This window comes from Bradysia coprophila, unplaced genomic scaffold, assembly GCF_014529535.1.
Source record: "Bradysia coprophila strain Holo2 unplaced genomic scaffold, BU_Bcop_v1 contig_324, whole genome shotgun sequence".
Lineage (NCBI taxonomy): Eukaryota > Metazoa > Arthropoda > Insecta > Diptera > Sciaridae > Bradysia > Bradysia coprophila.
In genome coordinates this window covers 1,707,792-1,722,422 of record NW_023503584.1, presented here as the reverse complement: position 1 = coordinate 1,722,422, position 14,631 = coordinate 1,707,792, and the positions used below count along the sequence as shown (strand labels likewise).

Genomic DNA, 14,631 nt, shown 5'->3' with positions numbered 1-14,631 from the left:
GTACTTCCATCAAAATGATCCGGGTTCGATTCCAGTGTCAGAAAACTCCATTTGAAACTTTTCTAGCGGATTATAACGTCCTGAAGTTCACTCAAGCGTCATAGTTTTACAGTGTATTTCGTGACTACAACGATGTACACACTGAATGACTCGCACTACGTATATATCTAGCATACATTTAGTTTAGTTTAGCCTACATTTAGGCGAGATATCAATTCGTTACCTAACTTTCTCTGAGAAAGTATTCGCATTTCCTCTATGGAGAACAACTCTCATTGCAATAGACTTGTACCGCCCTTCTTCGAAAATTAACCTGGAACATCTAATACTTCGTCGATTGCAATTAAAAATAAATCATAAAACCCCATTGATAATTACGCGATTTATTGTAGAACAAAGGAACAGATCAAAATACATTTGAACATATTCATTGAAAGGGCAATGTACATTGCACAGCGTACTTTCAATTGAATCGGTCGATTTTCTGATACAGTACTGTATGCCCAATTCCAGCGATTGATTGGACAAACGTAATGTAATGTCGTTATCTATGACGATTAATATTTGAGAAACTAGACAAAATGCATATGACAATGGAGCTCAGAAATCGTTCAAATTCCTAAGCGAACACGTGAAAGCAAACAAATTCTCTAGCCGAATGAATTGTTTATTCGCAATAATTGTAATTTTCAACTAAAGTTGGAGCATTATAATTTGATCGATTCTACTCATATAATTCATTTTTAAATAATTGTAGTTTTCGAAGAAATCATTTCGAAAACATTACAGTATAAAAGCTTAGACACGTGCATTTGAACGGATTACCCGCAGGTATACCGCGAGTAAACAGCTCTAATGTGCATGTGTAAGCTTTTATACTGTAATGTTTTCGAAATGATTACTTGAAAAACTACAATTATTTAAAAATGGATAGAATCGATCAAATTATAATGCTTCGACTTTAGGAAGTCGTCATCGCAATTCTGGTAAATCATATATTGTTGCAATGTGTCATCCAAGACCATGTCTATGATTGAAGGCCAGTTGTACTCTTGATCCAACCAGCCAAGTAAGATATTTTTGCAAATGCATCAGGATATCCTCGAGCACATCTGTATGCAACAATCGATATCCAAATTTTGTGTCATTTATATTTTGTAGTTTCACTTACGGCCTGCCAAAACTGACTATCCCGATGATTTCATTGTCGAAAACCAGTGGTGAACCAGAATCAGCCTGAAAGAAATAATCAAATTTATTACCGTCATTTTTGGCGGGTTATGCACTTCTTCGTGCAGTTCCAAGTGCACTTCTTTCTCTTTTGCAAATCTTTTCGCCATGTTTGTAACTCCTTTCCCCCATGTACTTTGTATGGTTGTAATTAGAACCAATACTCTCTCTAGCACCGAAGCTACCTTTGGTGCTAGGGAGAGTATTGCTAGCACATTTTCGCATCGACATACGTAACAGGCCCCTCGACCGTCTTCTGCAAATGCGCAGATGTGGCTGTCATGAACGTCTGACCCAAGGATTTCTCTACAGGCAACTGTGGAAACAACTGGCATATTAATCACTTGCAATTGATCTGGTAATGGACCACCAATCTATGAAGGAAAATATTTAAATTATCTTGAAGTTAAACGATACTCTTAAGCTTACACGAATTCGACCCCATCCAGTCAGTTGTGCTAAAGAACCATGTGTAGGTTCCCTAGTCGAATACTTGATCGGTTGAACTTTATCATTAAATGATATTGGGCCATCAACTTCCACCACGGCAATGTCATAAGCATGTGCGAACATAATGAATTTTTCATGTTCAATTATTCGTGTGACGCTGTAATAGTCTCCATTCCCCTTCAAATTATTCGTTCCAACTAATATTCGGAGCTGTTTGGGAAATCTTCTGCAATGATGACAAAGTTTTAACTTTTTGGGACAGTTGAAATGGTTAGATCGAAATTTTCTTATACCCCCAAACACAGTGAGCGGCCGTGATAACGAATTTCGATGACAATATAGCACAGCCACAATTGTGGCTTGAAAAGAATTGTAACGAACACATAAATGGAGCTTGACCGTCTTTGGCATTTTCACCGCCAACGATTAAAGTTTCACCTGCTTCGCGCTTTTGTGGAGGGAAACCTGAGTTGGATGTAAATTCTCAAATGAAACTCATATCGAACAACGACATCTTTTCAAATTATCTTACCGATGTCCACTGAACTAATATCATTCGGGTCGACAAAGGAGCCGGATATCGATGACATCGAGCAAATGAAATAGAAACACGGAACAAAAACGTTCAATTTCATTTTGGTTTGGTTGAACTAACGTCTTTCAATTGACCGTACTTCCGTAAGTCTGACATTGACTTACTTATAGTAAACTTTTGGAATTTAGAATATTTTCGGTTTCGATGCAAATAAAATATTTTGATGTGAAAAGATTGTGTTAATGAACATTACCATATTGGCCTACGAAATGGATCATTATATCATATGGTATAGGGTGAACGGAATACAAGTAAAACAAATTTACAGCACAATCGAGCGAAGAGAGATAGCTTAGTGGTTGAGCTATGTCGTTTGTGATAAATATGCTGAGAAATGATGGTTTTCTACAAATTTTCTGCCATTATCATAATAACCTTGCTCTTGTGATTCGAGTGGCGTACATTAACCTGTAACAGACGGCAAGCATATGAACAGTTTTACTGTTCAAACTATAACTTCATTTAATCGAAGATTTTCAGAGATTGATTTCAGAAATCTTTTACTTCATTTGTTTTGAACATGCTTTTTGCTATATAAGACCTTATGAGACAGAGCTTGTCGTTTATTATTGCCGTCGTGGTCGATAAGAGATGACAGCCGTCTGTAGCAGGTTAAATTAGAAGTCCACGCCGTCTGAGATACGCTGACCCATTTTAGTGTACAAATTTGTGTGGGATGACAAATTTTTTTCATATCGGGACGAGATACTATTTTAAAGTATCAGATATGTAGTATTTGTGCTACTTAACATAGGACGTCATGTCACATGGGTGTTACTATCGTATTGATTGAAATTATTGTTTCATTGGATGATCCAATTTGGATCATTCAATGTACCAGTCCACTACTTAAAGATATTCCAATACTTCATTCCAAGTCCAACCTTATCTTTCTCTATCTAATAAAAATATTTGTGAAAGCTACCGCATTGGGCCTTGATGATTAGCTATTTGAAATAACTTTTAGACATCAAAATAAACTTTAATTGTTCTTGAAATCAACCGAATTCTTCAGAATCAGCTAAATTCTTCATAGTTTGCATATATTTGATGTATTCTCATGTTACCGTTATTTCTGATTGAAATAATGAAGGTAAAGCTACGAAGTCTGCGATATTCCTCAGGACTTTTTCTTATGAAACGCTAATAGCGTTTCTGTTCTCCTTTTGTTATTATTCCTAGAAGATCTGAAATCAGGGCTTATTTTAGAGAATTTCAATTCTGAAAATTCCGAATAATAAGAAACATTTCCGTAAAAATCCGAAAAATTCAGAATTTTTTTCGGAATTTTTCAGACCTTAAACTCTCTCAAATAAACCCTGTCTCTAAGCAAGCTAACAGTTAACAGTAATGAGTGAAAATTTCATATTACTAAGATTGAAGGTTGATAGACATAAATGACTGCTATAATATTGGTTTCTTACAATTAATTCGCCAAAAGTTCTTCGAAAGTTTGTTCAAAGTATCAGCTGTTTCAAAGTTTTGAGAGTAGACAGTAGAAACTTTGAGGTGCCAAAGTTTTGCCATCCGCCATTGAAATTTCAATTCCTACAGAAATGATAACCAGTAGGGAATCAATTTTGAAGGGATATTTCTAAATCTAGCCTTGTTGAAAAGTCTGAAAAAATTTTCCAATGCAAGAAAAGAAACCTCACCAGCCTCACGCAAAAACTGGTGTGTCTTTGTTCGATATATAGGAACATATAAATTATTTTAACGAAGTTCTTACAATTGTTTCTCGCTTGCATTCTAGATTATTTGGATTAGATTTGCTTTTTTTTCCTGATTCCAGTAAAAAGGAATATTTTTACATTTCAAATACTTCCCAACTAAATGTGAAAAATGTACGTTATACGAACACCGAAGTCAAATATTTCATCACATCACAATAAGGACGATTTGTAGATGTATATGAAACTCATGTATTATGTGCGCGCTATTAGAAAATTCTTTGAAAAGATATTTAGAATTGTAGACACATTCATAAATATATTTTGTAAGACTTTGTGTTAACATAACGATAACGAATACTGCGAGTCGGAATAATAAACATGTGTAGCAGCAAAATTTTGAATCCTTACATGAGAATGTTTTGTGTACAAATAAATTTTGCTCCGAAAAGTCATTGCGTACAGATTAAACTTTAAACATTTCTTTTTTGTTAAACATCATAAATTAGAAGCTTAATAGCATCAAGACAGATTATTAATAGGACGAAAAAGTGCTTGAAAGATGGTTAAAGACCGACATTTCTTTCGTTTTTGCGCAGAAATTAATCTTTTTAAATAAGTTTTTTGTGTGGAGGAGATTTTAGAAATCTCGCAATTAACATAACAAATTGGAACAAAGAGGCCGGGTATAAATTACTCACAAGATCGGAGTTTATTAGCATTCATACATCTGTATAACACTGTTATATGTATCGGGGCATCTGATAAATGTATTGTTTCATGTTGAATTGTTTCACGTTCGTTATGGATAAGCATCCTGGCACGGCATATAGGAATGGCTCCGTATCATGAATAGGTCTATCAAGCAACCAACGAAACACGTAACCAATTTTCAGATATAGCCCCGTACGAAGTACGAAGGGGCTTATAGGATTACGATGCCGTGTGTAATTGATGGCATTCGAAGCAGACGGTAAGGGCAAAGTGTTTGCCTATGTTCATAGATGACGAATCCGCAATAAAAATTTGGGCCGTCTGTCCGTCTGTCCGTCTGTCCGTCTGTCCGTCTGTCCGTCTGTCCGTCTGTCCGTCTGTCCGTCTGTCCGTCTGTCCGTCTGTCCGTCTGTCCGTCTGTCCGTCTGTCCGTCTGTCCGTCACGTCGATATCTTGAGTAAATCAAATCCGATTTCAAAAATTTTTTTTTCCCTGAAAGATAGTCGAAATAGTGAGGCTAAGTTCGAAGATGGGCATATTCGGGTCGGCCCTTCGTGAGTTAGGGCCACCTAAGTGATTTAAGGTCTTTTGGTGATATTTATGGCAAAATAAACGATGGAAATGTAAATGACATGGCAAATGATAGGTATTGTCAATACCAATCCAGGAAAAAAAAGTTTTTTAAAATCGGGTGAGTGGACCGTGAGTTAGGGCCTTAGAAGTGAAAAGCTACTAGGGCCCTATGTGTATTTTACATATAACTCGAGTAAATTTCATATGTTTTTCGTAATTTTTGTTTCATTTGGAAGGAAATCAAAGGCCGAATAGAATGTTGTTGAAAAAAAAAAATTTGGTCCTTGGACTAAGGCCGCTACTAGGGCCCTATGTGTATTTTACATATAACTCGAGCAAATTTCATCCGTTTTTCGTAATTTTAGTGTCATTTGGAAGGTAATCAAAGGCCGAATAGAATGTTGTTGAAAAAAAATTAAATTTGGGTCCTCGGACTAAGGCCGCTACTAGGGCCCTATGTGTATTTTACATACAACTCGAGTAAATTTCATCAGTTTTTCGTAATTTTTGTTTCATTTGAAAGATAATCGAACACCGAATAGAATGTTGTTGAAAAAAAAAATAAATTTGGGTCCTTGGACTAAGGCCGTTACTAGGGCCCTATGTGTATTTTACATATAACTCGAGCAAATTTCATCCGTTTTTCGTAATTTTTGTTTCATTTGGAAGGAAATCAAAGGCCGAATAGAATGTTGTTGAAAAAAAATTAAATTTGGGTCCTCGGACTAAGGCCGCTACTAGGGCCCTATGTGTATTTTACATATAACTCGAGCAAATTTCATACGTTTTTCGTATTTTTTGTTTCATTTGGAAGGTAATCAAAGGCCGAATAGAATGTAGTTGAAAAAAAAAATTAAATTTGGATCCTCGGACTGAGGCCGATACTAGGCCTATGTGTATTTATACTCAATAAATTAAAATTTTAGGGCTATTTGAAAGTTTTGTTTTATTTGAAAGGAACGTCGTACGGGGCTTCGTAATTGCGCTATGCGCAATTTCTAAGATGTACACATTACATAATAATTTTACTTTAACTACTTTAACCGGCGCATAGGCTTACGGTCAAAGTAGGGTGACAGACGCACTAGGGTCACGTACGCAATAGATATACGGGTTTGTACGGGGCTCAGTCGCAGCAAACGCTCCGACTGTTCTGATGGCTCGTCTTTTGTTTTATCCAATTTCTTATTTGCTTATACCCGCTTACACACTCCGCTTTCTATTCATTCACATCGAAATAACGAGAATCTCACTTAAGTTTATTGAGAAACTAGGAAGTATATGGCGAAAATAGTGCCGAGACGAAAATGGTAGAATGTTTGGCTGTATATTGTATGCATTGTTATAGTAAAATGAGATCAGTAAAATAGTCATTTTGTGTTGATGCATTATTTTCTATAGAATATGAAAAATATCCTGGTAGCGTGAGCATATAGTGGCTCTAATCATTTTCTATGTTTTCTAGACATCGTAAAAAAATGGGCAGTTTTAGAATTAGTCCCGAATAGCGGCAGTGTTTCTGTTTCTTCAACCTACAAACATTATATAATTTCCAAAAATCTTTTGTTTGTCTTAAAGTACTAGATTTTATTAATGCGACGCGCAATTGACGTGTTTCCTAAGTGAATGCCAAATCAAGTACTTCAACTTGTTAAATTTGTCAAAAAGAGAATTGAACTAAAAATAGAGAGGCAATTTGACACACATTTTCACAACAAAAAAAACTGGCAAATATCTTTTTAAAGATGTTCTTTTTTCCCTGACACCCTTCCAGCGCGGATATTTGTATATTTCGTTGCCAAAGGATTTTAAATTAAAAAAAATCTTCTGAAGACTTTCAGTGGTTTCCTGAGGATTTTCTTTGATTTTGGAGGACTTTATTTACCGTTTTTGATTGATTTTCAACAACTTCCATCCACTTTCAAAGAATTTTTTCAGTTTTGTTCATTTCCTGGATTTTTAATGATTTTTTAATGGGGTTTAGTTTTCTGACGTTTTTTTCAAAGACTTTTCGAACCTGGCACAGCAGAGTAAAAGTAATCCAGGCAGGAGCGCTTGTTTGACTAGGGACCTGAATAATCTAGTAGCCCTATGTTTTCTGCGAATTAAATTTTTCAACTTATGTCAGTGTTCATTTGAGTTCATTTTCATACAGAGCATTAGGTCCCTCATTTGACGTTTCAATAATGAACCGCTCCTGCCAGGTTTACTTTTACTCTGCCGTGATTCTGGGGATTTTCTAATTTTCAAAAATTTTGAGATTTTTCGTTTTTGTTGAAACAGGATTTTCTAGATTATCCGCCCTTTGACTTCGAAAGCGAGTTCGGAAGTCAAAAACATTGAGAAATTGTTTGGTAGAATTGTAGAAAATGTTGAATAAATATGGTAAAGCGGCTAGATTAAACAGGAGCAAAGTGTTTTATTAACCTGTCACAGACAGCAAGCATATCAACAGTTTTACCTTTCAAACTATTACTTTATTCGATCGAAGATTTCAGAGATTAATTTCAGAAATCTTTTATTTCATTTGTTTTGAACATGTTCTTTGCTATATAGACCTCATTCGTCACAGCTTGTCGTTTATTCTTGCTGTCGTTGTCGATAAGAGATGACATCCGTCTGTAACAGGTAAACAACGGAATCCAATAAATTGCCGAAATTACTGATTACAACCAAATTTATTGAGCGTCGCCCATTTGATAACCATCCTGAACTCTTGAGATATCTCATGAATTACAATAAAATTAACTCTTCATCGAAAATGTGGTATAGAGCCTTTGATATGCCCCATTGGTGACATATATTGCATAACAAGCAAATGTAATTTTTCTTTGATTATTCATAAGACTAACGACTTAAAAGTCTGTGACCTTTCTGCCTTCCAACGACGTGAGAGTTTAACCGATGTTAACCTTCGACACTTCCTCCCTTCACAAAATTAAGTTTAAAATCTTAACTTATTACTCAAACAAATGTTGAAATCAGATATTGAAGAAGGAATGGCAATCGGTGGAGATTGTGCTCTCTGCCATATATCTCCTTAAAGTATTTGCTCACCGTCCATTAATTATTTAAAAAACCATTTCTTTCAATCATAAATAAAATCGTTATCATGGCTCAATAAGCGATAATTGGCAGTTTAACAAATTGCTGATATAACTAGACAAAGAAAATGTTGTGCGAGTATCGTTGAGAAAGTGTGTAATAACGGGCTCGATTCCACATACAAATATAATAATCATTCAAAATCTGTCGATAAAGTTTTCCATTAAACAAATCGCTCGCATGGCTATGTTTATGTTTTCATTTTCCACACAATATACTGTTATATATGTTGTAGATGTGTATGAACGCGGTGTGCTCTGCTGCTGCTACTAACCCATATAATTTATGTGCTGTGTGTTCCAGTGAAAGTTTGGTTCTGTTTTCTTTTTTGAGAGAATATTCTAACCAAAATATAGTATAAAACTGTTCTCATCTCTTTTTTTCCCTTTTCGTCACTGTGTATCAATTTTCTCGTTAGTCAAAGTCAGCAGCCAGCAGTCGTCGATTCTCCTTTGTGATGGAAGGATGCGGTTATAATATTTCGCGCGCCGGATGTTTTTTGTCATTGAAATTTTTAACCAGTAAAGGTTAAAATTGTTAAAATTGAAAATAATCATTTTATTTTCGTTTTTTTTTAAATTAATTTTTGTTCCTTTTGTTTTCGCATAAAATGTGGGTGGTGTGTTATACGTTTGTTTGCGTTTACGTATAAATATAAAGCGTACAGCTCGTTTAATAGCGTTTAGAAAAGCTTTTGGACTCGGTTGGTATACATATTTGTGACAAGCGGCATTCGATGTGTTGATTAATAACCGACTTTTTTTTGAAAAGCAGTTAGGTAATATACTCAAATATGAATTTGTTTTCACCCGAGTTTAAATACGAGGCAATAAACTGACTTAATTATAGATTCGTGTAAATATTTTCTGTACATTTGTGCTTAATACACTAATAAAATTTCCGAATTCAATTCGTGCATGATTTAATTTTTAATAGAAATTATACGGATGTGAAAACTGGTGTACAAACCTAACGAAAAATTTGGTGTGAAGTGTTATTGGATTGAAGTTAATGTAATTGCTCTCGTCCAAAATTGATGTTGGTTGCTTCATTATTTTTTCGGATTATTGATTGCACAACATCAGCTGAATAATTTTCGGTAAATAGTGTATGGTGAGTTTAGCACATCGATCTTTAATTTTGTTTTATTATTCGTCGGGAGCAGGGTTAAATATGGATTTGAACTACCATGCACCGAACATTAAAGGGAGCATTCACAAATTATGCATAAAGTAATGGGGAGAGTTCTCTCAAAGCTTGTACTTATCACATTTTTGCGTATGTATGGCGAGAACGGTTTAAAGTTCGTCATTGTTTTCGAGTACGTAATTTATGAATGACCCCTTACTGTCTGTATGAGAAAACTGAAAGAGATTATGCTATTATGTTAACAAAACATATCACGTCGTTTTCAGAGATAATAATAGTGGATTCTTTTTGTACGAGAATCCCAGAATATTCTAAAAATCTTTTTTAAAAAAATCAGAATTTTATAAAGAATTTTATAAAGAATTTTATAAAGAATTTTCATGTTCCTTTGCTGAGAAAATTCACCGTATTGCTTTTAATGTTGGTGTCGTACAGACTTTTGCTGTTGAATAATTGATATCCTTATGTCGTACAACTTTCACAGACTCATTGACGTACAGTCCGAGAAAAATAGGAAGTCCCCCAATTCAGAGTTTAAAATCCAGCCTGTTCCACATTCGATATCCACGTTACTACAAATCATCTTCAAGGCCGTTTGAAATGCCATCCACGTCAATAAATGCCATCCACGTTAAACAAATCTCATACAAATTAATGAATTTACGAAACGTTTTACGAAACTTAAGTGAGGTTACGTCTGAAAGTACCGTATCTTGAAGATGATCTCGATAGATTTGACAATGATGGTGGTTTCTTCTCTCAAAAAGTGTAAAATAAGTTGTCAATTTCTCAAAGCTAACCTCAAAAGATGTTTCGTTCACAGAGCCGCCCCTTGAAATATATGAAAATTTCAGTGGCGCCTCACCATCCAATACTTTTTAGCCCCGTACGAAGTACGAAGGGGCTTATAGGATTACGATGCCGTGTGTAATTGATGGAATTCGAAGCAGACGGTAAGGGCAAAGTGTTTGCCTATGTTCATAGATAACGAATCCGCAATAAAAATTTTGTCTGTCCGTCTGTCCGTCTGTCACGTCGATATCTTGAGTAAATCAAATCCGATTTCAAAAATTTTTTTCCCTGAAAGGTAGTTGAAATAGTGAGGCTAAGTTCGAAGATGGGCGATTTTGGGTCGACCCCTCCAGAGCTGGGGCCCCATAAGTGCTTTAACGTTTTCCAAAGATTTCTCTGGCCATTTAAAGGCTACACTTGTAAGTGATACATCAAATGAAAGGTATTTACAATACCTATCCACAAAAAAAAAAGTTTATGGAAATTGGATGACCGACTCGTGAGTTAGACCCCTTGGTGTGAACTAGGTACAGGGCGGCAATCCGTTTTTGCTTGTAGGTTAGTCAAATTTGAACGGATTTAGATGGATTTTGATTTATTAGATAGGTATTGACCGTACCAATCAGGGAAAAAAAGTTTATGAAATTCAGTTTACCGGAGCGTGAGCTAGGTCTCTTGGAGTGAGCTTATATGTGGCTACTCGGCCGTACAGTGAAGGTGGTGTTTTTTGTTAATATCTCGAGTAAAATTTAACCGAATTTCATGAATTTTTTTTTGTTTGAAAGGTACTAACGAATGTAAAGCAGCCGTTGTACTTTCCACCTCCTAACAAAATGGCCGTCGGCCGCCATTTTGGATTTTTGTAAAATCAATATAAATAGGTGAAAATGATAATTCCAAAATCACTGATCAGTGGGAAGTGTAGTTTTAGTTACTTTTGAAAGGAACGTCGTACGGGGCTTCGTAATTGCGCTATGCGCAATTTTTAAGGCGTACACATTGCATAAGAATTTTACGACGTTTACGGGTGCAATAGGCTTACGGTAAGAGTAGGGCGACGGACGAAGTAGGGTCACGTACGCAATAGATGTACGGGTTTGTACGGGGCTCAGTCGCAGCAAACGCTCCGACTGTTCTGACGGCTCGTTTTGTTCGATTTAAAGTTAGCTTTGTGAAAATGACAACTTATTTGACAGCTCAAACGACATTGAAACTCATCTATACATACTACATGGCTCTATGTATGCTTAATAACGTGGATGGGTCAAGTCGAATGTTATTCGAAATGCCAAAAATCATCCAAAGAGAACCTAACCTGAAAATATGTGCAGTGAAAATGAGCATGCACTTTGTTCACGTTTGGAAATTCACACCGTAAGTCCGCTGCAAATTCAAAATGAAACGTACAACAACCAAATCAAAGGCAACGTTGTATTTGGTAAACTCGCTTTATTACCATATAAGAATTAGTTGAAATTTATTTTTCAATTCATTGGTTCATCCCTCGATTCATCGAAAATTCAAATTCTGAAGCACACTTACGGTGTGAATAGAAACAAACATTTGAATGGTTTCCATGTAAAATAATGAGCTTAAACGCTTAAACACTTACGCCATACAAACAATTAAAATTTCACCTTTTATACATTCGAAATCTATTAAATGCAACTTTTTTTTGTCTGGACTCTGGAGTCCATATTCTATCTATGGATTACGGTGTAGTTGTCAGTGTTCGGGCTAGCAGTTACTTGGACTACAGATCATGTAGAACAAGTTGGATTAATTATAAACGTCAGAAAGATGACTTCTTATTTCTCTAGGTCTGTATTGATATCAAACATTGTAGCCAAAGAAGTGAAAAAAAAATTGCTGAATTTGAAAGCAGTCTCTAAAACAATTTTGATTACCAAGCCAGCTGACATCGTTTCACTTTTAACTAAATTAAAAGACAAAATTCAGCTAATTTGCACCGACTTCCAAAAACATGAACATATTGCCATCATAAGTAAATGAAGCTTTGGGTCGTTGAACATGTTTACTTATGCAAATGAAAATCTCCCATCCACCTCCCACAAGGATTTACAAGTATTTCTAAGTGATTTCTAATACACAATTTCAGAGATCCTTTATCTGTCCTCTAAACTATAGACAGATTGTGTACGAATAGCATGTACATAGGTATAGATAGTATTCAGTCAGTCTAATATATCATCTTTCTGAGAGTGACTTTAAAAAAATTTTATGTTCCGTCTAAACATGATAATGTTCTTGCGCAACATCTCCAGATTTCGTCTGATGAAAATATACGGGGGTAAGGCAATGGGTAAGGTGAACATAAATCTCAGACTGAATGCTGAATCATAAATTTTTTTATCTCCTATCGTTTAAAATTTTCTTTTAACATTCGGCTGTCTGGGTCATATAGAGGACTCTACTTTGTCGAGGTAATTTAAAAGCGATGGCAAAAGCAATGTTATTTAATGTGACTGTGACATACATTATTGCAAAGTCGTCTTTTATTTGCGCTATTGTTGTGAATTGTTTCGGTTTTAATTGTTATTGGATGGGATTAGTCAACTTGCTGAGTGGAATTTTCATTTTATTGACTATGGTAAATGTTTAGAAAATCATTTAATTGCGATATCTACAATAGCACCAGTAGCACTGAGAGCCGTTAAAAACGTTGGAGGGTTGTTTGCCAGCTTAGAGATAGAAATTTTGCATGAAATTTCCGAGTCACTTTATTTACAAATAATTGAACCAATGAATTGAAAAGATGTTGGGTTGGGAGACAGAACGACATCTTGTTAATTTGGAAAGAAGCGAAGAAAGTTAAAATCTTGTCGGAAAAGTTTCCACATAAGCCATTAATTATTCACATACTCCTGCATTTTTAACAGCTCTTGTAGGTGATGTGGTGATAGGTTCTGTAAGATGATTTCCAGAAAGAGCTATATGTAGGAACACACCAAAGATTGGTTTCTTTGATGTAAAATTAAGAAAAGAAGTTCAGTTAAAATTGCGACTTGGATCTACAGGCTGGCGTAAGATCCTGTTTCTATCAGACGAAAATCGTAAGACCTGAAATTTTAGGTCATGTCAGGTTTTTCCTTTGAAGCAACCTGACCTGAACCTGAATTTCTCAAACCTGTCAGGTTTGAAACCTGAAATTTTAAGAAATTGTTATACAAATCTGTCAAAAATTGCAGGTCAACCTGTAACCTGACTTGACAGGTCGGTTTCACGTAAATCCAGGTAAAATTCTAGCCGACCTGACCTTTTTAGTGGCGTGACCAAAGTGTAGACGTTGATCTAAAGACTAACGAACAGACTATTTGCTTCCTATTTGGAAAAGACAATAATTGGAACAGTTTCATCGTTTCCGTCAAAATCTTCTACCTCATTTGTTTTAACGATCTACTAGAGTGGAGTCGATAGCGGCAGACGCTTACAAGAATCAATCGCATAAATTGCACCCAAAATACTTCTAACAAGAAGAGAAAGACTTAATTCTTCAACGATAATAAGTCCGACGATGATAAGTCATGTTATAAAACGAAGTATTCTTGGGTGCGATTTTAGCGATTGATTCTTGTAAACGTTTCTGTTGAAAATGACTTTATCGACTTAACTACCAAGTAAATCCATAGCTCAAAGCTTCGTTTTGTCATCGTTGTTTGATAACAGTTGATTAGCCAATTTCCAAATGTTACAACAAAATGCTATGTTATAATACTCAGCTCAATCTCCTTAGTTCATTCATAAAAAACTATAAAAGCCAATGAGTCAATCTTCATTTCGAGCTGGTTTTTACTTGGAAACAACTGAAAGTTTTAAAGGAAAGTCGATAAGAAAATTCACAGCAAACATTGACTTAACTGCTGACGAAATGAAAAGAAAATCCATGTAACGTACATGTCTGTGGAAAATGTTGCTTTCCATTATTTTTATGTATGCTTTGCCATAGTGCTTCATTTACATAGTCGCTTTGAATAGTTGAATATGTACCACCTTTTGTAAATAAAAGCGTTTGCCCTGTAGAATTCCATTCCATGTATAAACTTGGCACGGTAAATCGTCTAGGTTATAATGTGAATGTTTGTTGTCATCCATTCACTAAATGCATAATTGATGTTTCTGGGTTGGATTGATTTGAATAGGTAAGGAACAGGAATAATGCCTTCAAGAAATTTTTATGAAGGTACCATTCTGGTTATATGGTGCGAAAGATATTTTTAGAAATTCCAACATTTAAAATATTGATATGGGGTGTTGGCATTGAGGGTTCATGTTGCTCATATGTTATTTCTACTTCAATTTATCATTCGATGGATGAATAGCTATTCGTTTTGA

General features: G+C 35.4%; 1 protein-coding gene across 1 annotated transcript; it reads right to left on the bottom strand.

The window, feature by feature from the left end:
- Nucleotides 1–992: 992 nt before the first annotated feature.
- Nucleotides 993–2,330, bottom strand: LOC119079388 (chymotrypsin-1-like). The gene is made up of 6 exons (XM_037187274.1): nucleotides 2,213–2,330; nucleotides 1,974–2,145; nucleotides 1,660–1,906; nucleotides 1,464–1,604; nucleotides 1,172–1,236; nucleotides 993–1,112 (listed from the first exon to the last, which is right to left on the bottom strand). The coding sequence occupies exons 1-6, from the start codon at nucleotides 2,313–2,315 to the stop codon at nucleotides 1,028–1,030; spliced, it is 813 nt and encodes a 270-aa protein (XP_037043169.1). The 5' UTR covers nucleotides 2,316–2,330; the 3' UTR covers nucleotides 993–1,027.
- Between the last annotated feature and the right edge of the window lie 12,301 nt (nucleotides 2,331–14,631).

Bases quoted from the DNA above. Each gene is read 5' to 3' on its own strand.
- LOC119079388 (XM_037187274.1), bottom strand. From the start codon at position 2,315: ATGAAATTGAACGTTTTTGTTCCGTGTTTCTATTTCATTTGCTCGATG. The intron at 2,146-2,212 runs GTAAGATAATTT...CATCCAACTCAG, and splicing joins TATTAGTTCAGTGGACATCG to GTTTCCCTCCACAAAAGCGC. The intron at 1,907-1,973 runs GTATAAGAAAAT...TCATCATTGCAG, and splicing joins GCCGCTCACTGTGTTTGGGG to AAGATTTCCCAAACAGCTCC.